This window comes from Trachemys scripta, chromosome 3 (genome assembly GCF_013100865.1).
Source record: "Trachemys scripta elegans isolate TJP31775 chromosome 3, CAS_Tse_1.0, whole genome shotgun sequence".
Classification (NCBI taxonomy): domain Eukaryota; kingdom Metazoa; phylum Chordata; order Testudines; family Emydidae; genus Trachemys; species Trachemys scripta.
Genome location: NC_048300.1, coordinates 93712704 through 93734673, shown reverse-complemented (window position 1 = coordinate 93734673; position 21970 = coordinate 93712704). Strand labels below are relative to the sequence as shown.

Below are 21970 nucleotides of genomic sequence, written 5' to 3'. Positions count from 1 at the left end.
AGCTCATTCTCCTTTCGTACTAACCAGAAATAGCTCTGTAGGTCTTTAAAAGATTTGGATGAGCAAATACAATTTGTTCATGGCTATTAAAAATAATTATACTGATGAGATTTTTCTAATTGTGGATGGTATTAGATATACAGGTCTTTTATTCTGGTGAACTTTCTCATTGCTGGCACACAGAGACATGAAGGAAAAATTGTCAGATTTTGTTTTCATTCATACCTGTGCAGTCTCACTGACTTCCCTGAGGATAAATGGCTGCAAAGGCAGGGAGAATTTTGACTAATTGTATTCATATGTGAAAGTTTAGGTTAAATTTGTCTCTGTTACCCCAATGTAAATTCAGAGTAACTTCCTGAAGTCAATGGAGTTTCTTTGGATTTATAACAATGTAAATTAGAACAGAATTCTGATATATTAACCTAATTTGTGTTCCTTGTTGTGGGAAATGGTTTCTGTAAAATAACCAGTAAGGAGCTTGCTGTTTCTTTCTAGAAATGAATATATTTTAAATGTTTATATCATCAGTGTTTTTCTATTTTCTATTTTTGGTGTTTTTAAAAGTATATTATTGTAATCCATATTTAAGATTATTGGAGGGTGAGATGTCTAGTTCAGAAATATACCTGGTCTTGTTACATGTGTAAACAGTTGTTCGTGCTTCCTGCAAGAATCGGCTAATGTAACTCAAACCTTTGCCTCCTGAGGCAAAATCTTATTGTTTTAATGGGCCCTTTCAGTTTTGCACATGGTATTTTTGCTTTTTGGACATAGGCCATATTAAATATCCTAAAGCCTGAGTGAGTGAGTGGGTGTGCATATACTGTTCTTTACCATATGTTTGTCTTATATTGTTTCAGATTAAAAAGTTTCCTATACTGGGGAGGGGGATAGCCCAGTGGTTTGACAATTGGCCTGTTAAATCCAGGATTGTGAGTTCAATCCTTACGGGGGCCACTTAAGGATTTGGGGATTTAGTTGGGGATTGGTCCTGCTTTGAGCAGGTGTTTGGACTAGATGACCTCCTGAGGTCCCTTCCAACCCTGATATTCTATGATTCTATATACTCCAAGTTACCCTAGAAAATTAAAACCTTATGCCAACTATGTACACTTTTATGACTCCTACAGCCTGCACCCTGGTCAAAAGGTTCTTTCTTGCTGTCATTTTTGCCCATTTTTGCCCAGAAAAGGGGCTTATTACAGTATGAATAAAGTGTATTGTAAACAAAGGATATCTTTCTAACCCAACAGAGCAGAGCTTAAAACTGAGATACTATGTGCAAATTAAGGCACGTATTAGGATTGGTTCTAGGCTAACCTCATACGAAATACATAAAGTCTTGACTAAATGTGATTGATTGTCTCATACTTTCATTTATAATAGACATTATAATTGCCTTATCTCATTTCTCACACTAAAAGCTGTTCCTATCTCTTGCTCGATATGTCTCTAGTAGCTGGAAAACTCTGATGTAAAAAATAATAATCCCCTTGGGCTTTTCCCTAACTGTTCGTTGTATCTACCTGTTGTCTCTCATTTTAGAATGTAAACTTGTTGGGGCAGGGACCATCTCTTTGTGTTTGCCTGGTGCCTACCCAAAACATGACTTGGACCCTATGCTGTACCACAATACAAATAAATAATAATAATTAACAACTTAAAGCTGACTTTAAAAACCCACTGTTTTTTGATCAGTATGAAATGGTAAATTATGCTACAGTAATAAATAAGCCTTCTACAAATCCACTGTTAATCTTTGTAAAGCTTTCAGTGGAGGATAAGTGGCCAAGATAGCTGCTACTGCTGCTCCAATGAACTATCGAATTGCTGAAAAGACTTACTGCTATTGTGCTTACTTTATTTGGAGCAATGGATAAATCACTCAACCATGCTGTCTGTTTACAGCTTAGTAAATGCTGTTCTAAATGCAAATCAAAGTAGATAAAAGGGTGAGAGTTAATCTACTTCTGTTCTGGAAAGCTTTGATTCTTTTCTTTTGAGGGGAGGGGGGAAAAGTGTAGTTATATGTGGAATGCACCATTTAGGAGTTCTTGTCATCCTCAAGAGATTCCGAGGGTGAAATGTTGTCTCTGTAACTAAAGTGAGGTTGGACTATGGGGTTGTGTTACCATTTAGTGAGACCCATAGAACCTCTTTGTCATTTAGAAAGCCATAGACAATACATCTGCTAACCCCTGCCCTCTGGCTCTGATTTACTCCCTGGTAGCACATGGGTAGCTCTTGGTGTTATGTACATTTCTATGAAGCCCAGCAATGCTGGGGGAAGGTAAGTTAACAGTAGGTAGACAGAAGAACTGACTGGTAGATTTGTGCTTAGAAGTTTTCAGCGATAATTTTAAGGTTTGTAATAGCTTTTGAACATGACGACAGATCCGAGCAAAATGATTGTAATTTCCTTTCCTTCCCTCCTCCACCCCAAAACCAAACCAAACAAACAAAAAAACCCCAAACCAATAAAAATCACCCAAAAGGTCATTTTGGTTATGTAACCAGTTAAAAAGCAAAGCAAAGTGAGTTCCCAATCAGGTCATAGCTTCTGAGACTTTTTTGTTTTTTATAATGAGGAAGCTATCATAACTGTGTTCTCTGGAGTATATAAATAATTGACTATTGATCTTTAAATTTGAATTATTATTATATATTAATTCTGTCATAACTGTTATCTTTGTTAGCTAGGGAATACCTCTGACCTTTACAACTGAATAGATGATAAAGCAAAAAAAAACCCACCCATAACAGTGTATGTCTTTGAGTTGAGAGAGAGTGCGCTGTCTTGCAGTTTGTTTTTTGGATTGTTTGGGGGAGGTGGGAAGAGTTGCCATTTTTGTGGTTTCACAAGAAAACCCTTGGCAAACAAAAGAAACTTTTTTTCCTTCAGTAACAAACCATCCACTGGCATGTCCTGCTTCTAGCATTGTAACTTATCACTCACCCTGAAATGGTAGTAATTAAATCCACTCCTAAATTTTTGGCCATGTGGCTAGTGAAGAAAGCATATGTATTTGTTTTCATTATAGTTGGTTTTAATTTTTTTGTTTGTTTTTGTTTTTCCTTGGAAAACAGACTTACCAGACTTCCTGTCTGTCTATATTTTAAAATAAATGTAATTTTCCTTCTAGAATGTAAAGTGATTCAGAAGGTGTTTTAGAATGCCTTTAAAGATTTTTAATGCTCAGCCATGCCATAAATTAGTCATAAAAGGAAGACTCTTTGAACAGATTAGGGGTCTAGGATTTGGGACTTTTGGGTTCTCTGACTGGCCATGCCACTTTTTCATTGTGTGACTTCATCAAGTACCTTAACTTCTCTGTGCCTTGCTTTATCTGTCTATAAAAAGGTTGTAATCAGTACCTACCAATTCCCATTGTGATGATTAATCTGTAAGATGTGTTCACAACTTTGAGATTTTTAGATGAAAGGTGCTTTGTAAAAATAAGTATCTGTGCAATAGCTTTATTTGTATGCAGAAAAGTGTAATAGAATATAGCATAAACACAATGCGTAAATCAGTTGTTATACTTCTAAATGCATCTGTTAGCATTTTAAATAAATAAATACCTAGGCTATAGGGTGATGATTATAGTTTCTATTGATACTACCCAGTGTGGGTAGTTTCTATTGATACTACCCAGCTTTAGCTTTAGGAACTTTGGGGGAGATTATTATATCTGTTCAGTGACCAGAGAATATTTGACACACTAATTGCTGTGCCTTACTGTTTAATGTTTCCATTTAGTGTCATAATTACTGAACAAATGGCTTCTTTTGTCTTGTGTACTTTTCTCTTATGAGTCCCTGGAAAGTTTGATGGATGGTGACCTCACAAAGCCCGTCAGTGGAATGTGAGTAAACTGCTTAAAGGTGTGGGTTTTTCCCCAAGATTTCCATTCCTAATCTCCAAATTTACCTGCTACCCACTCTCCTATGAGTAAAGATACCAAAGACCAGTCTGTGGCTGCAGCTATGACTTGATAGTCTTCTTAGCATATGTGCAACGTGCCTCAGGTGGCATGTGACCAGAATTAATCACCGAGTTTGGTCTGCTGGCTAGATCATTAGCTTCCCCGGCTTGGGCCAGTACCGACGAGGATTGTGACATGAACGCTGATCCATGTAATAACCTGGAACAGGCAGAAAGAAAATCATAGTGATGAACTAGGTGTCCCAAGAATTAGACAGATTTTTGTCTAGGGTCCATTTGGCTAGCCCTGTCATTGCTAAGATGGCCCATAACTGGCTTGGCACAGGTTTGACTAACAAATGGTATGACCAGTTCAGCACTGCAGTGTTTAATTTTGTGCTAGGATGGACAGTATTGTCAGAGTTTTGTAAATGTTTCTGTTGCATGATATTCTGTCAGTCCTGTGATACTTTTCACCTACTAATGCAAAACTTTACAATGTTGATGATCTGATAACATTGCAGTAGACGCTACAGCTTGCATCTATAGAGCCACATACGAGCATCTCTAAATATCACAAGGACTTTCTTAAGGCACTGAAAGGGTTAATTTTAAATGGAGACTACTGCATCTTTTCACATTTAGTACTAGGCTATTTGACATTTAGGGTGACTAGACGTCCTGATAATAACGGGATTGTCCCAATATTGGGGGCTTTGTTTTATATACGTAACTATACCCCTTCCCCTAAAAAAAAAAAAAAAAAAAAAGTCCTTTTTTTCACATTTGCTATCTGGTGACCCTATTTGACATTTGAAAAAATGTCTGTATAGAGGTTTGTAGTACAGATTCACTTGTCTGTATGAAGTGATCTACAGCTTCTTTATGCTGACTAGTCTGGCCATCAAACTTTAAAGCTATCTTTCTTGGCAGTGCAAACTTCAATTTGTGACCAATGACAAGTCTATCTTTGTGTTTTTTTTTTAGCATGTTCTTCTCAAAATCTTTTAAAAAGAGATTTTATTATTTTTGAAAATCCTAGTTTTTTAGTTGTGCAGTTACCATTAAAGGCAAAATTAGCACCACCTTTGAGTCTAGTGGGCTGCTGTGATTGATATATTTAATGTGTAGGTTCAAAGGTAGTCAGATATTTTTGAGTAAAAGGCATGGATAAAAGGCGAGGGGGCTAATCCTGATTAATTTCTGGCACATTTTAAACATATTTGAAAAGTCCAGTCTTCGTTCCTCACTGTTTTTTCCGTAGAGCTATATGTACAAGTTTTACCACAAAAATGATCAAATTTGAACTCTTTGGACAGACTTTACTCTGAAAACTTGGTATCGTACAACCAGGTCTCCTGATTAAGCCATGCTGTTGCCATTGTACACCATGAAAGATTTCTAAACAATAAGTAACAACAAGATACTTACCGCATATAAGTCAGCTTTCAAAGACTGGCAGTATTTTGTCCATATATCTAAGAAGTGAAGAAAGGCAGTGGTCTAAGCACAGAGCTGGGGGATAGGAATTCCTGACTGCTAATCTTGGCTAGGATACTAAATTCCTCTATGGCCTTATATAAGTGCCGATGAAGTCAATGGCCGTTTCCAGATCTCAGCACTTTTGGTCCTTATCTGCCCATTTCCCTCTCTAAAATGGGGACAGTATTAGTTCTCTCTTAAATGAATGTTGTGAGGAAGTCACCTTGGTTATGGAGGAATTTTTCATTCAGTTAGTTATGGGGATATCTCCCTCAGTTTCTTTGTAAGTGAAAGGTAAGGATAAAAATTAAGCTTGTTCTGCAAGCCCCTAATTATGGACAGTGTATGGGGAAATCTGTCATGACCTCTTTACTCTGATATGCTGAACTTAAAAAAAAAAAAAAAGACCCTTCTCTATTTATAGCCTTTCTTCCTATCATATTCTCATCAAATGCCTTCACCATCAATCTTTGCTCTTTCTACATACAGCAAGTAAATAGAGGATCCTTTTACTGTATCATGATACCCACTTGTATTGTTCAGCTATCTATGAAGAATTATCTATGCTTAATATGTAAGCTAATCAGTCCAGCACAAACTGCGGAAATTAGCCATAGACCAAGTGAGATTGCCTGTCAGATGGTATTTATTCTCGCCACAAACCCACGTGATGCAGTAGTAAGTAAAGAAAAAAGGAACCTATGGAATCATTTTCTACATCCTTTGGAATCAGAGAACTGCAGTATTCTGCACCTAAATCACAGGTAAAACTTGCTGATTACAAACGAAGTGAAAGAAAATATTGATATGTGGTATTTGGAAGATTGTTGCCGACCCCACCACAGGGTATTGCTGAAAGTCTGGTGGTACCGCAGTCCTTCTAGCTGTCTGATAGTGTGCTCTGTGTACCATGAGCTTGGAGGCAAGCGCTGCAGGTGTTCCCAAGCACAGAGGCTCTATAGGCTCTAGCCCTAGAAGGTTCCCATACGCACTCTCATGTTTTCAGTAACGTCATTCCTGTACGAGGGCTACCGGAAACTAAAATGTGCAGATATCCTGGGCACAATTGCTTTGTTATAGTACCAGTGAAGATCAGTTCCTAACTCAGACCCCAAGGAGTAGAAGGTTCATGGCATAATTGTAACTTCTCTACACCATCCTACGTGCATACAGGCTGCTCTCCTCTAGCCTCCTGCTGCAGCTACTGCTAATCCCCTGCCAAGGACAGGATGTGACTTTGCCTGGCTCTCGGCCTTCCTGTCCCAGCGCCCAAATTGACTTCTCTCAGCAGCCCTTTCTCATGTTGTGGCCTCTGGCTGGGGCTCCTGCTCTAATGCTGGTTCTGGAGCACTCTCAAGCCTATTGCCCTCTGGTTGTCCATAGTCTTCAAGAAAAACAGGATAAACCAGACATGAGTGTATGAACAAGGATAGATACAGGATGAGGAAAAGATTTCACTTCAGTTAAGTGGCTTATGAAAAGTGCATGTTCTGTAGACCAATAACTTTTTCCCTTTTGTAAAATTATATGTTTCAGGGCCACCTCAAAATCATTTAACCATTCTTTCAGTATGAATTTTAAATAATTCTTTAATGGCATGATTTTTGAGTTACTGCTTTAAAAATGCATCAGAAAAGGGTGGGGTCACCTAAAATATTTTTTTGCGGTTTTATGTGAAATGAGCAACCTAAGGATTTAATTATCTGGCAAATGAGTGACAGGTTTGTACTGAGTCTGTTTAGTATTACCCAGAAAATATGCTTCCAGACTCACTGTTTAATTGTAGAGAAATCATGTATCACTGAAAATCATTTGCTTTGAATTCCTCCCCCCCCCCCCGTCCCGATCTTGTGAATAAAGATACCATCTTTCTTTTTTGATGGCAAAAAGTGCTAAGAATTTTCAGACATTTGGTTTATTAGTATCTTGTGTTAAATAAGCATACATTGTATGTAATAGAAGAAATATATGGATCAAACATCTATGGCAATCAGACTGTACATATGTAAATATACATATGTTTACATATCGGTAAAATGTAAACATTTGATACTTTACTATGTACTGTCAGAATATATATACTTCACAGTTCATTTGGGTAGGTCATGAAATATTAATAAAAACATATGAGATGATTAAATTGCTTAATCAAAATAAATTGTAGCAAACAAAACTGCCAACAAATTTTATGGATGGTTCTGATTTTTTTAAAAAAATGTTGGTGGTGAGATGAGCTTTCTGAAGTAAAGCTATTATAAAATTGAAGGAAAAAAATTAATTGGGAATCGCAATAGTTCAGCAACTGGATCACTAGCAATATAAAATGCTAATATAAAAGGGAAGCTATCCTAAGAAGTATTTATTTGGGGAACTGAATTTCGTAGCAAGTAGCCGTAAATTGTGCATGTGGAGAGGTTGTGTATAGGTGAGATGGTGTAGTAATGCCGTTTTTAGCCTGGTCATCTTTTCTGAATGCTTGGAGTCATTATTACAATGAGAGACTGAGTTGGAAGACTCAATAGCTTGCATATGTGACATTGTGCAAGTGTGCTTTGTGTGTGCCTATAAGTTGTGCATTGTTTGATTCAGATAACACAAAGATGTATTTAAAGTTTAACACAATGTATGTTTTGACTCCAGCCCTTCAGTAGAACAAAAGTTTCCAGCTTAATTTCATATATTCTATCTTGAAAAAAATTGCATTACATTAGTCCTTTTTACTGCTTCTTTATTGAGACAAAAGGTTAGGATGAAATATCTCCTTTGGGATAACTATTGATGTGAAAAAATTGGCCCATAAAGAATATATGAAATTAACTTTGATGTTCTTGTCCATTGAATTGCTGGTCTTAAAAGTAGGGCTTCAATTAATCGCAGTTAACTCACGGGATTAACTAAAAACTAATTAATTATAACTAATTATAAATAAAAATGAAAACTAAAAACTAATTAACTCAAATAAAAAAATAGAATACCAATTTAAATTTATTATAAGTACTTTTGGATTTTTTTTATCTTTTCAAATATATTGATTTTAATTTCAGCACAGAATACAAAGTGTACAGTGCTCACTTCACATTATTATTTTTGAAAGCAAATATTTGCACTGTAAAAAAGATAAAAGAAATAGTATTTTTCAATTCACCTCATACAAGTACTGTAGTGCAATCTCTTTATCATGAAAGTGCAGGTTACAAATGTAGAATTATTTTTTGTATATAACTGCACTCAAAAACAAAACAATGTAAATCTTTAGAGCAGGGGTGAGCAAACTACATCCTGCAGGCCACATTCGGACCATTTAATCTGGCCCTCAGTTCCTGCCGGGGGTTTGCCCTGCTCCGGCGTTCCAGCCGGGGAGCGGGGTAGGGTGCTTGCCCTGCGCCATGCGGATCCCAGGAAGCAGCTGGCATGATCCCCCTCTGGCTCCTATGTAGTACGCAGAGGCATGGCCAGGTAGCTCTGCACACTGCCCCATCCACAGGCGCTGTCCCCGCAGCTCTGCGCGCTGCCCCATCCGCGGTTTCCAGCCAATGTGATGTGCAGGGATGGCACTTGCGGGTGGGGCAGCATGCAGAGCTGCCTGGCCACGCCTCAGAGCTGGAGCAGAGGAGCTGCTTCTGGGAGCTGCTTGCGGTAAGCGCCACCTGGAGCCTGCACCCCTGAGTCCTCTGCACCCCAATCCCCTACCCCAGCTCCAATCCCCCTCCTGCCCTCTGAACCCCTCAATCCCAGCCCAGAGCCCCTCTTGTACCCCGAGCCCCTCATCCCCATCCCCACCCCAGAGCCTGCATCCCCAGCAGAACCCGCCTTCCCCCCTCTTGCCCCAACAGCATGCCCCATCCCTGATCCCCCTTCCACCCTCTGCACCCATTAGTCCCAGCCTGGAGCACCGTCCTGCACCCCAAACTCCTCATCCCCGGAACCTGGAGACCTCTCCCGCAACCCTACCCCCAATTTCATGAGCATTCGTGGCCTGCCATACAATTTACATACCCAGATGTGGCCCTCGGGCCAAAAAGTTTGCCCACCCCTGCTTTAGAGCATACATGTCCACTTAGTCCTATTTTTTGTTCAGCCAATTGCTCAGACAAATGAGTTTGTTTACATTTATGGGAGATAATGCTGCCTGCTTCTTATTTACAATGTCATTTGAAAGTGAAAACAGGCATTTGCATGGCATTGTTGTAGCCAGCATTGCATTCATATGCCCCTTCATGCTTCGACTTTCTTTTTAATTAATCGCGATTAATTTTTTAATCTTGTGATTCATTGGAATTAATTTTTTAATCTACTTAAAGCCATACAATGAACCAGCATTTCAAGTCACTTTCTGACTAATTTCAAATTGACTTGCCGCCTTAGTCATGGGTATTGTATGCACATGGACAGCATAGATATTGTGTGGGGCTAGAAATATTTTCCATTAGATAGTATCCCTTCACCATCTGTCTAACAGTAACATTTTCATGTGGATGAAAGATGTCCTTTCTCTACAGAGCATTTAAAAAATTATCTATGAATATGTTACTGAAAGAGCCAATTCAAATAATATATTGAAGTACAGTTGCTGCAGCTAACACAGATGAGTTTTAGATGTGGCTGGTTAAGGTAGCTAATTATCTTGACATTTATGGATTGCAGCCTTCCCTGTGAGGACAGGTCAGCGTGTCTGGTGAAGATTTAAAATTGCAGTGGCAGAAAGCTTTAAAATAACTTGAGCAAGCATGTGCGCCACTGGAGGAGTGATAGGAATGATCATCTCAGTCAAGGTGAGGCTGTAATGGTATTTGTAGTTTTGCTGTCAGTAGTGAATGCGCTGGGGAAGGGGTGAATATTAAAGGGTGGAAGCAATAAGAATAATCTGCTAAGTATGATCTTAGGAAATTTTCCAGCAATTTAAACGGATATCCCAAATAAAAAACATAGTAAGAAAACCAGAAAAGTGCAACTGTGGCTAAACAACAAAGTATAAGAAGCAGTGAGAGGCAAACGGGCATCCTTTAAAAAGTGGAAGTTTAAACCTTATTGAGGAAAATAGAAAGGAGCATAAACTCTGGCAAGTGAAGTGTAAAAATATAATTAGGAAGGCCAAAAAGGAATTTGAAGGACAGTTAGCAAAGGACTCAAAAAGTAACAGCAAAAATTTTATATTAAGTACATCAGAAGCAGAAAGCCTGCTAAACAACCAGTTGGTCCACTGGATGATCAAGATATTAAAGGAGCACTCAAGAAAGATAAGGCTATGGCGGAAAAACTGAATGAATTCTTTGCAGCGGTCTTCACAGCCGAGGATGTGCAGGAGTTTCCCAAACCTGAGCTATTCTTTTTAAGTGACAAATCTGAGGAACTGTCCCAGATTGAGGTGTCAGTACAGGAGGTTTTGGAACAAATTTATAAATTAAACACTAATAAGTCACCAGGACCAGATGATATTCACCCAAGACTTTTGAAGGAACACAAATGTAAAATTGCAGAACTACTAACTGTAGTCTGTAACCTATCATTTAAATCCGCTTCTGTACTGAATGACTGGAGGATAGCTAATGTGACGCCAATTTTAAAAAAATCTCAGCAATTACAGGTCAATACGCCTGATTTCAGTACCAGGCAAACTGGTTGAAACTATAGTAAAGAACAGAATTATCAGACACATAGATGAACATGATTTGTTGGGGAAAAGTTAACATGGTTTTTGTAAAGGGAAATCATGCCTTACTGATCTACTAGAATTCTTTGAGGGGGTTCAACAAGCATGTGGACAAGGGTGATCTAGTGGATATAGTGTACTTAGATTTTCAGAAAGCTTTTGACAAGGTCCCTCACCAAAGGCTCTTAAGCAAAATACAGTAACTCCTCACTTAAAGTCATCCCGGTTAACGTTGTTTCATTGCTGATCAATTAGGGAACATGCGTGTTTAAAGTTGCGCAATGCTCCCTTATAACGTCGGTTGGCAGCCGCCTGCTTTGTCCACTGCTTGCAGAAAGAGCAGCCCATTGGAGCTAGCTGGTGGGGGCTTGGAACCAGGATGGCCCGGCAGCCCCCCTATCAGCTCCCCGCTCCCCAAAGTTCCCTGTGTAGCCGCCCAGCAGGCTATCAATTGCTGGGCAATTCAGCTGTCCCTCCCCCCACTGCCATGTGCTGCTCCTGCCCTCTGCCTTGGAGCTGCTCCCGGGAGCCTCCTGCTTGCTGTTCGGGGTGGGGAGAAAGGGGGTAGAAGGGTGCTAATGTCAAGGTGTTCCCCTCTGCCCTGCTCCTGCCCCCCCATCTCCACAGAGTAGGGTGGGGGAACACGACAGGGCTCAGGATGGAGAGAGCTTGCTGGCAGCAGCTGCTGTCTCAACTTGCTGATCTACTTAAAAAGGCAGTGCACTTAGAGTGGGGTCAGTGTACTTAAAGGGGCAATGCATGTCTGTCTCTCTCTCTCTCTCTCTCTCTCTCTCTCTCTCTCACGGTGTGTGTCTGTCTCTCTCTGCCATGCTGTCTCCCCTTCCTCCATTCATGCTGCCTTGTAGAGTGTGAGGCTACATTAACAACAATGTGTTAACCCTTGAAGGCTTAGCCAGTTCATCATTTAGCAGTAAGGCATTTCCTGGGAAATATCCCACCCTCTTCCACCCTCTGACTTTACTACCGTTTCAACCAAGCTTCACAATCATCATTGCTGTGTACAGTATTAAATTGTTTAAAACTCATTCTCTCTCTCTCTCTCTCTCTCTGTGTGTGTGTGTGTGTGTGTGTGTGTGTGTGNTATATATATATATATATATATATATATATATATATATATATATATATATATATATATATATATATATATATATATAAAAATAATATTTTGTCTGGCAAAAAAAATGTCCCTGGAACCTAATCCCCCCTCCCCCCCTTGACATTAATTCTTATGAGGAAATTGGATTCACTTAACATTGTTTCACTTAAAGTAGCATTTTTCAGGAACATAACTACAACATTAAGTGAAGAGTTACTGTAATTTGTCATGGGATAAGAGGGAAGGTCCTCTCATGAATCAGTAAAGATGGTTAAAAGATAGGAAACAAAGGGTAGGAATAAATGGTCAGTTTTCAGAATGGAGAGAGGTCAATAGTGGTGTCCCCCAGGGTTCTGTACTGGGCCCAGTTCTGTTCAACATATTCACAAATGATCTGGAAAAACGGGTGAATAGTGACGTAGCAAAATGTGCAGATGATGCAAAACTATTCAAGATAGTTAAGTCCAAAGCAGACTGTAAAGAGTTACAAAGGGATCTCTCAAAACTGGGTGATGGGGCAACAAAATGGCAGATGAAATTCAATGTTGATAAATGCAAAGTAATGCACATTGGAAAACATAATCCCAACTATACATACAGAATGATGAGTTTTAAATTAGCTGTTACCACTCAAGAAAGAAATCTTGGAATCATTGTGGATAGTTCTCTGAAAACATCCACTCAATGTGCAGCAGCAGTCAAAAAAGCTATCAATGTTGGGAATCCTTAGGAAAGGGATTCATAATAAGACAGAAAATATCATATTGCCATGGTACTCCCACATCTTGAATACTGCATGCTGATCTGGATATATCTAAAAAGATATATTGGAATTGGAAAAGGTACAGATAAGGGCAACAAAAATTATTATGGATATGGAACAGCTTCCATATGGGGAGAGACTAATAAGACTGGGACTTTTCAGCTTGGAAAACAGACGTCTAAGGGGGGATGTGATAGAGGTCTATAAAATCATAACTAGTGTGGAGCAAGTAAATAAGGAAGTTTTATTTACTCCTCCTCGTGACACAAGAACTAGGGGTCACCAAATGAAATTAATAGGCAGTGAGTTTAAAACAAACAAAAGGAAGAATTTCTTTACACAACACACAGTGAACCTGTGGAACTATTTGCCAGAGGATGTTGTGAAGGCCAAGACTATAATAGGGTTCAAAAAAGAACTAGATAAGTTCATGGAGAATAAGTCCATCAATGGCTATAAGTCAGGATGGGCAGGGATGCAAAACCATGCTCTGAAGTATCCCAGCCTCTATTTGTCAAATGCTGGGTATGGGCGACAGGGGATGGATCATTTGAGGATTACCCGTTCTGTTTGTTCCCTCTGAAGCACATGCACTGGCCACTTTTGGAAGACAGGATCCTGGACTAGATGGACCATTGATCTGACTTAGTATGACTGTTCTTATGTAGCAGGTGTATTCATTAGCAACTACAGAGTAAGCGAGCGCTGTTTTAAAATAGTGACCTGTCTTCTGCCAGTGTAAGTGAGTATATTACAGAGGGAATTCCCTTTGTTTATGAGAAGTCCTAACTAAATAGTTTTGTTTTTTTAAAGGAGTGGATTGATTTAAACAATTTATAAAATTAACCCTTAGACTGATCCCTCTAATCAAGCAAATAGGATATAGTAACAAGGAGCAAACCTTTGAATTACTTACAACTGCATTTTCACTGTACTTTATATTAATTGTAAGGAGCTGTTCTCATATGAATCCAGCATTCAGCTGTCTTATTCTGCCTGCTAGATGTGACCAACATATTTGTCAATATTGTTTTTAATCTTTGTATGGTATCCAGAAGCTGTGGCATTGGGTGCCAGATAAATCTGTAGATAAAATATATACACAAAATAAGCAGCTGGTGCAGATGGCAGTTGCCCACTTGCTTGGCAGTATTAGTCACAGGAAGCATGTAATGACAATTCTGCACTGGCTTTCCACTTGCTTTTAGCTGCAATTAAAGATATTGACATATATGGTTTAAGTCTTGGCTGCTCACTACCACCTATCTTCCTACTTGTTGCTACAACACTTGAAGTCAGCTGAGGCATTCTTGCTAAATCCCTAGATATGAGCATGTTGGGGGCTGGAGGAGAGTGTTTGCAGTGAAGGGCCCTCAATTGTTGAATGAGACACGAAGACACTGAAGGCAAAATGTATGCTCAATCTGCTTTTTCCCCACCTCAGGCCTTTGTCTGAAGAGGATGACTGTGAATTTGATATCTGGTTTTATTTTGTGGGTAAGAATCATTTTAATATTGACTTTGATCAACACTTGTCATGTATGTTTTATGTGCTTGCCTTTTTACAAAGGAGAATGTCTACATTGTTTGTTTGAAGCAGTTTTACCCATTGACCTGTGTCTTTTGTATCTTCTTCTTTAAAGATGTTCAGTCCCATCCTGTAAATGAATAACTGGGAGCGTCTCTAACTTTCATGAAATTTCTTGCAGAGCTGAATAAAATCGAATATATCTTACAAAACAAAGGCATGAAACCATATCTTTTCTATGCAGTGTGTTTTGGTAATCTAGTTCCTACCCTCTATGCTAGTGGTTTTCAACTGTTTTTTTCATTTACAGAACACTAAAAAATTTCAAATGGTGGTGCGGACCCCTTTTGGAAATCTTAGACATAGTCTGCAGACTCCAACGTGTCCACAGACCACTGATCGAAAACCACTACTCTATGCAATCGGTATTCCCATATTTTAAGTCTGCAATCTGAGCAGTCTATATTCTAAGGCTAACTTTTTAAACAGAATAGTTCCATGTGCAAGAAATGCATAGGTGATTAGTTGTTGTAAAAGTGCCACCAGTTAATTGGTGCTTAGTTCCCTGAGGTTTGGACTACAAAAACTTGGTTTACACAACAAGTGAATCTGCACAAAGTTTTTTTTCTTACAAATTAACAGTTTATTCCATTTCCTAATTGCAGATCATTTACTGGATAACCTGAAGTTAGTTTCCATCTCCTTTTCATAGCCCTGCAGGTCATTCTCACATGATTATGGAGGAGGAGACGGAAGTGTGAGATAAGAGCTTTTAGGAGATTTTCTTCTCAATAGATTTGAAGGGTGATGAAAGATGAATGGAGAAAATGTCAAACCCAGCAAAGAACGCAGAGCAATCCTTAGAGGGAATCTGGCATGACTCTTCTAGTTGTGGGAAGGTTTGAAGAAATAGGACTAGAAAATTGTGTGATGTCATTAAAGCAATCCTTGCTCCATAAATCAATTCGGGGAGGCTTCTTTTTTTCATAAAGTGAAGTATATGTTTTGCTGTACCTTCTGGGAGGCAATAAAACCGCAATAAAGGCAAAGGTTACAAACAAATCGCTCAGTGCAGGCAGTGGGGGGGGGAGGAGGCATGAGTGCTGACAAGAAACAAATACAATTATTAAGCCTTGTGCTCAGTCCCAATAAATTTTGTTGGTTTCTGCACCGTATCATTATGTCGGCAGCCTGGCCTGTTATCAGAGAGCTTCAAACCTTTCATTATGACTTCAGATGATTACAGCTGTTGATACGCAGTATGCTGCAGTAGATTTCAGTAACTGACTTGGGGTTAAAGTATCATATTCTAAAGAGGTCATTAAAATTAGGGAAGAAATCATGTCTGTAAAGCTTTGATCTGCTTGCATCATTGACCCACTGAAGGTTTGCATCCTAATACCACATCTATTTTCTGAATGAGTTCATAAAGCCTTAAAGATAACACGTATGATATTATAAAGCTGATATAAACTAGGGGGATAATATTTGCTTAAGGTGCATTCCATCTACTAATGCAAGTGCTGTTCTGTACTTTGTGCCCGGCCTTTGTCAAAGCCACTTTGTGAAGATTGCTCAAAATTCATCTCTTCCATTAGGCATAAAGAAAGCTGCCAGAAAAAGGGCTAGGCAGGTGGTGAGTTGTGACAACTGCTCCTGATTGGCCAAGAATTACATACATCCTATTTTTGTTGCCCTTTTACCCTTATCCCCCACCCGCACCCTGGCCTGCCTATTTGCTTCATCCACCTGTTATAACTTGTCCTGTTTAGACTGACAGCTCTTTCGGGCAGGGACTACCTACTGCTATATGTTTGTACAGCACTGACTTGGCTGGCCCCTGGGTACTACTGAAATATAAATGTTGCTGTTAATAAAGCCAACAAGCTTTCCCCAGATGTCCTGTTCTGACCTATAACACATGCGTGTCTGGCTTAAAAAAAAAAAAAGTTTGAGAATTTTCTTTCCTTCCTTTTCTCAAGTTTCTTTCAGCCAAATGGAAAAAAGAAAATAAGTGTATTTTTTTTTTAATTGGGAAAAATAAATTTCATCCCCCTAGTTTAAAAAAAACTGGATGATCTGAGGGAGACACTTTTTGGACAGGATTTCTCTCTCCCCTTTCCTCTTCTGCTTTGTTGAACATCACTTTCATAGTTGCAGAACTTGTGCCTGTGAGTGCAGTACCAGCAAAAGACATTAGGATTATGAAAGCAGTCCTAAGGGTCTCAGTAGTTCCCTGAAAGTGAGGAGTATACCTTCATTAACTCTGTCATCATCTTTAACGGGGGCACTGTGTTCACATTAATCTGCAAAAAGCAAAAATAGAACCAGTAGTACCTAACTTCTCTTTAAAGTAATTTGGGGGAAGGGAGAGGATGAAATGTAGCTATAAGGAAAATTTCTCAAAAGAGAAAAGCAGTTTCTGAATCTGTAGTTTCACTGTATCAAAACATATGCTAGTCAAACAATGGACAGCAGCCAAATCACCAACCAACTCATATGGAGTGGTTTCTTTTTTTTCTTTTTTGCAAAGTCCTGTTTTTTTTATTCCTTACTAAGAATTGGTGATGGACACAAGAGTGTGTGGGTACGTGAGATGTATGTGGAGTATAACTAGATGAGATGTGAAAAAAGTCACAAAACTGAGGTCATTATCTGTACACCGGCTACAAGAAAATTTTAAAAGTAAAAGTATTTGTGGAATATTCCTCTTTGGGGAAAATGGACCACCAGGTAAGATAGCACTAATGTGCAGAAGAAACTTTTCCTTTATTCAGTAAAAACGTGTGGGGGTGTGGGGGTGTTTTCTTAAACATGTTCTGTCATGTAACACCAGGATTCTGTTGCAATCTGTGGTGCTAAAAATAACATTAAACATTTTTAAAGGATGGGAATTATGCCTGAGATTTCCATATTATTCATTTTTACATGGTTGGGTTTACTAGTAGTGCAGGGAAGATTAATTTTATTTCATTCATTCTTTACATTTTGTTGAAAAGAACCACAAGTTAAAACTACAGCTGGAAGAGTCCATCCCAGCTCTATTTTGCATTTTCTTCTGGCTCTTTGACCTACAGTGCTGTATGTAGCAATCTAAGCTGCCCCACCAAACTTCTTAAATTGCCTACTCTTAGGCACCTCCTGAGTAAAAACAAAAGTTCAGTTATAGGGTTTAGAAAGCTTCAGGGACTTTGTTCCAAGGACTTATTATGCAAACATACTTCAAGAACAGACTTGGACTACGAGGTCACAGGCTGCTAGATGTGGTGGTGGGGTAGGGCTGTGCCTTGCAGAGATGACACCATGGCTTTTTGAAGAATAAAGGCTATGCTGCTTACTTGCTGCCTGCCACAAATGAAGCTGTCTTTGAGTAATATCATTTTCCAACTGTACCAATTAGAAATCAGATGCTATTTTTAGATAGTACTGGTGAATGATCCATTTAATTTGGAAGAATGCTGGGGTTAGAATGTGTGAGGTAAGTGAAGGAGGGAATGAAGATGACTGAATGGTATAACAAAAAGGAGCAGGAACGATTGAACCCTGATTTTTCTTACACCTGTGATTGTGCTGAAGCCAGTGCAGTTCCACTAGTGGGAAACAGGGATCAGTGAATGGAGACTCAGGTTCTGTATTTCAAAACCCTCCTTGTGAGTGCATCTAAATGCCAAAGGTCAAATTCATATCTGATATAAATCATTTGTCTTGACTGGATTTACACTGAGGATGAATCTGGTCCTGTATGTGTGTTGTCTCTTCTCCCCCCCCCCCCCCCCCCCCGCGCTTTGTCTTTGGAATGTCATTATACTGTAAAGATTTCCATGGTCTAGCAGACCTCTCACAGGGTTCCTTCCTTTTAGTGCTGTGGAATGTTGTGTTGCTTTTGGTAGAGGGCCACACCACATTGTCTAGCCCCAGGGTAAGGGGACCTTTATTTATTTTCATTTCATATTTTCAGCTGTTTTCACTTTTCCTTTATTGTTTTCCTTCCTCCTGCAGCGTTTCTTTATAAATGTTGTAGTGACACGCTGGGTTCCTTGCTTTATGACTTATGCTCTGTTAAACAACTCTGTGGATTTGGTTGCCCTTATCCAAGGAGCCTTAATACTATAGCTGCACAATAATGAAAGGTGACACATTGGGGACTAGAGCCCTTATCAGAACCAGAGGAAGAGTTTTGCAGCTATTACCCTGCAAGAATAATACTGTCCTGACTGTTTTAAGTTATCTATTTTATATGCCATTAAATAAACCATATTTCTAGACATGAAAATAAATCTTTGCTAGAGTATATGTCAATGTAACATTCAGTTTAGCAGTCCACATGAATCAGTTGTGTGCTTATGGATAAAAATATAGGAGTTCTATCCTGTACAAACTGGTGGTGAGTGCATTTTCTTCCTTTTAGGATTATAAACAAATCCTCTTTATAGCTTTGAAACGGTTTCATTTTTCAAGCCTCTAATCATAGAATCACTATTAAATCCAGGTGTCTTACCAATATAACTCACTTTAAAAAATCCTAAAAACCACTGATTTAAAAAGAAAATGAATGTGGAAGAACATCAGTGACTTTATTGAGTAATTAACGGAGACAATTCAACTGTCATGGGTGAAATGTGTATGTCTGTCGCTATAAAAAAATATACACTGTCTAATGTAGCATTCAGTCTTTAGTAATTTTCTTGGTTTGAGTGAACAGATAAGTATTGTTGTCTTTCATAATAGAATGACTGTTCACAGAAGAGCTACTGAGGGGATTACTGTAATAATAATGTGAAACTGATAGGAAGGGACTCATCTCTTGCACAATTAAAGATGGCTCTATTTACTGATCTAGAAAAGAACCAGCGTGTTTAAAGCCTCCTTCTCATTTATTTCACAGGACTACCTTGATTGTATCACTGACCAATCCAAGCTCTCACTGGGGACAGAAGAACAATCAGCCCTGTTTGGAAACATACAAGATATCTACCATTTCAACAGGTAAGTTAATATTTGACAAAGTGAAAACAAGGGAGGAGACTGTATTGGGGGGGGGGGGGGAACCAAACAAATACTTTCCCCTGGATTTGTACAGACAATGAATATAAAATAAGAAATTGATATTTCTTTGATACTCAACAAGATTTGTTTCTTGTTAGGTCATCTATGCCCATCCTGATAATTTTAGCTGCTGATTGTATAAGTAATTATTTCCCTTCATTTTTTGGTGTATTTTCCATTCCCCCCTTTGGAGGGGAGGAAATCTTCTCTAGTCTCGACAGGCGTTGTCAGATTGTGCAGGTCTTGCAACATCTGCAGGCACAGAACCACAACCCTGCCAGTTCTGACTGAACATTTGGAAGGAAATGCTGCAAACTGAAACTTGCTTCTGAATTTCCTGTCCCATTTGCAGCTTCTTCCCACAAAGGAACAAAATTTGGCGCGATAAAGATAGCATTTTGCAAAGTACTAAAGTTTATTTCAAATTGCAAAACAATGAGTAAAAATAAATTATATTTTAAAATATCAATGTTTAAGAATTAGTTCTTCTTTTATTGCTTAGGACTATCTGCAAAGTCCCCCACCTCAAGCTAATTTTGGTTTATATAGTAAAAATTTTAAAAAATCTCTATCCCATGCTCCAGTTATTATTCACGAACATCTGAAAACACTATTGAATCTAGCAGCATAATTTCGCCTACATACTCAAGGTCAACCGCCAAAAACAATCATCTTCCCCCCCCCCCCCAAACAAAAACAAACAAACAAGCAAACTTTATTGATCATATTGGTGTCCTCCACTCCCTCAACTCCCTTGCCCATTGCTTATTTATCCAGAAACCCCAAAATAGTTGTTTTTCCTCATGCCCTGCGGGTCATCAGATTCAGACTCTCTCAAACCAAAATGGGGGAGTGAATTCTGAAGTTGAGGGTTCATCACAGAGAACATCCTTGTCAATAGACCGCGTCCCTATGGATTGCCAGACTAAAATGCTTCTGCTGATTATAACTGGAGCAGTATCAGATGGAGAGAGAGGTAGATTTTCAGGAAGGTCCATTAGGGCTTTATTGGACAAAACCAATGCCTAGAACTCCTCCCAGAAACCCAAAGCAGCTAATGCTGATCATGGAAAACTGGTGCAATGTGCTCACAGGATGGTACCCTGCACATTAAGTGGGCTGCTGCATCTTGCACCATCTTCAGCTTCTGAATGGATTTAAAGTGTAACTTTATGGAAGTAGCCTAAACATAAGATGATGGAGTCATAAAATCATGGTATTGAGATTATAACTTCTTGGATAGACATAGGGAAAAATAATCTTGACCATTGCTGTCACCTAATCCTCCAACAGCAAGAACCCCAACTTCCCAATTTGAGTAAGAAACAAATACGGTCAATTTAAGAGACCCATATAATCCTCACACTATGTTCAGGTTCCTTTCTGCAATCTACCAACATCTCGTTTGACTTATTTGGCGTGACCTCCAGACAGCTTGCCTCCGTCCATATCCCAGTCTCAGCCTGAAACTGGGTAAAGTGTTTGAATTCTCAAGCTAGTGAGGAAGTCAGTCATCACCACCTACTCTGTGTGGGGCAAGGTTTACATTACAAACTTCTGCTGGCATAGCTACATAAGTCAGGGATGGGATGAGATGTGATTTGTGACCAACAGAACTGTACTGGCAATAGCCCCTAGTGTAGATGCAGTTTTTCTGGCAAAACTGTAAATAATGTTTAGTATATGTGCTATTTAGCAGTATGTCGACTGTTGAAGGGGAATAGCAGTATTGCAAACAAAGAGCTTAAGAAGTTAAAAAAAAAAACTTGTCAAATCACTTTTGAGGAGATATAGTTGTGCTACAACTTTAGAGAACCATCATGTGCTTTACACTTAGTTTTACTAGAACTTTGGAAGAATTTTATCTTTAATGACTTCCAAGGCCCCCAATTTAAAGTTCCATGTAGAAATTGTAGTTTTGAAGGTTGACCATTTTCATTATAGATCCCAGTACAGATTCAGGGATTTACTTCTCTATTAAAAATTTACTCCTGTCTGAAACTTGGCATGTAGCATCCGGGTCTTAAATGCACTCTAGAGTCTGCTTGCTTATTTTATTTATTTTTATATTTGAAAAAAGTTGCATTTGGCAGTTATGAGTTAGCAGTTTCAAATATGTGCGTGTGTGTGTGGTTTTATAGCTTCAAAGTGAGTTTGTTTTTCCAAACTTGTCTTTGGCCGTTCATCTGGAATGTGGGTTTTGATGCCTATGGGTATTCAGAGAAATAAAGATCGGTCACTTAATTTTAAAAGGTGGTTATTATACACACATGGTAGGATTTATCTATGGTGATTTCATAAGGGTTTGTAATACTGGGATTTTGTGGCCTTTACTTAGACCTGGTAGACTGTGATCTAGTTCAAGTTGCTACTTGTAGATGAACCACTGTTAAGTTTTAGACTGCTAGTTCCAGAGCTTGCGTCATGGCCTCCTCTACTTTGAAAGCTCCCCT

General features: G+C 38.9%; 1 protein-coding gene across 1 annotated transcript in view; it reads left to right on the top strand.

The window, feature by feature from the left end:
* PLEKHG1 (pleckstrin homology and RhoGEF domain containing G1) overlaps positions 1–21970 on the top strand; it is a 222575-nt gene that overhangs the window by 154371 nt on the left and 46234 nt on the right. Inside the window, exon 4 of the mRNA XM_034765428.1 lies at positions 19357–19457. Within this exon, the coding sequence (XP_034621319.1) occupies positions 19357–19457 (101 nt within the window). The remainder of the gene's footprint in view (positions 1–19356; positions 19458–21970) is intronic.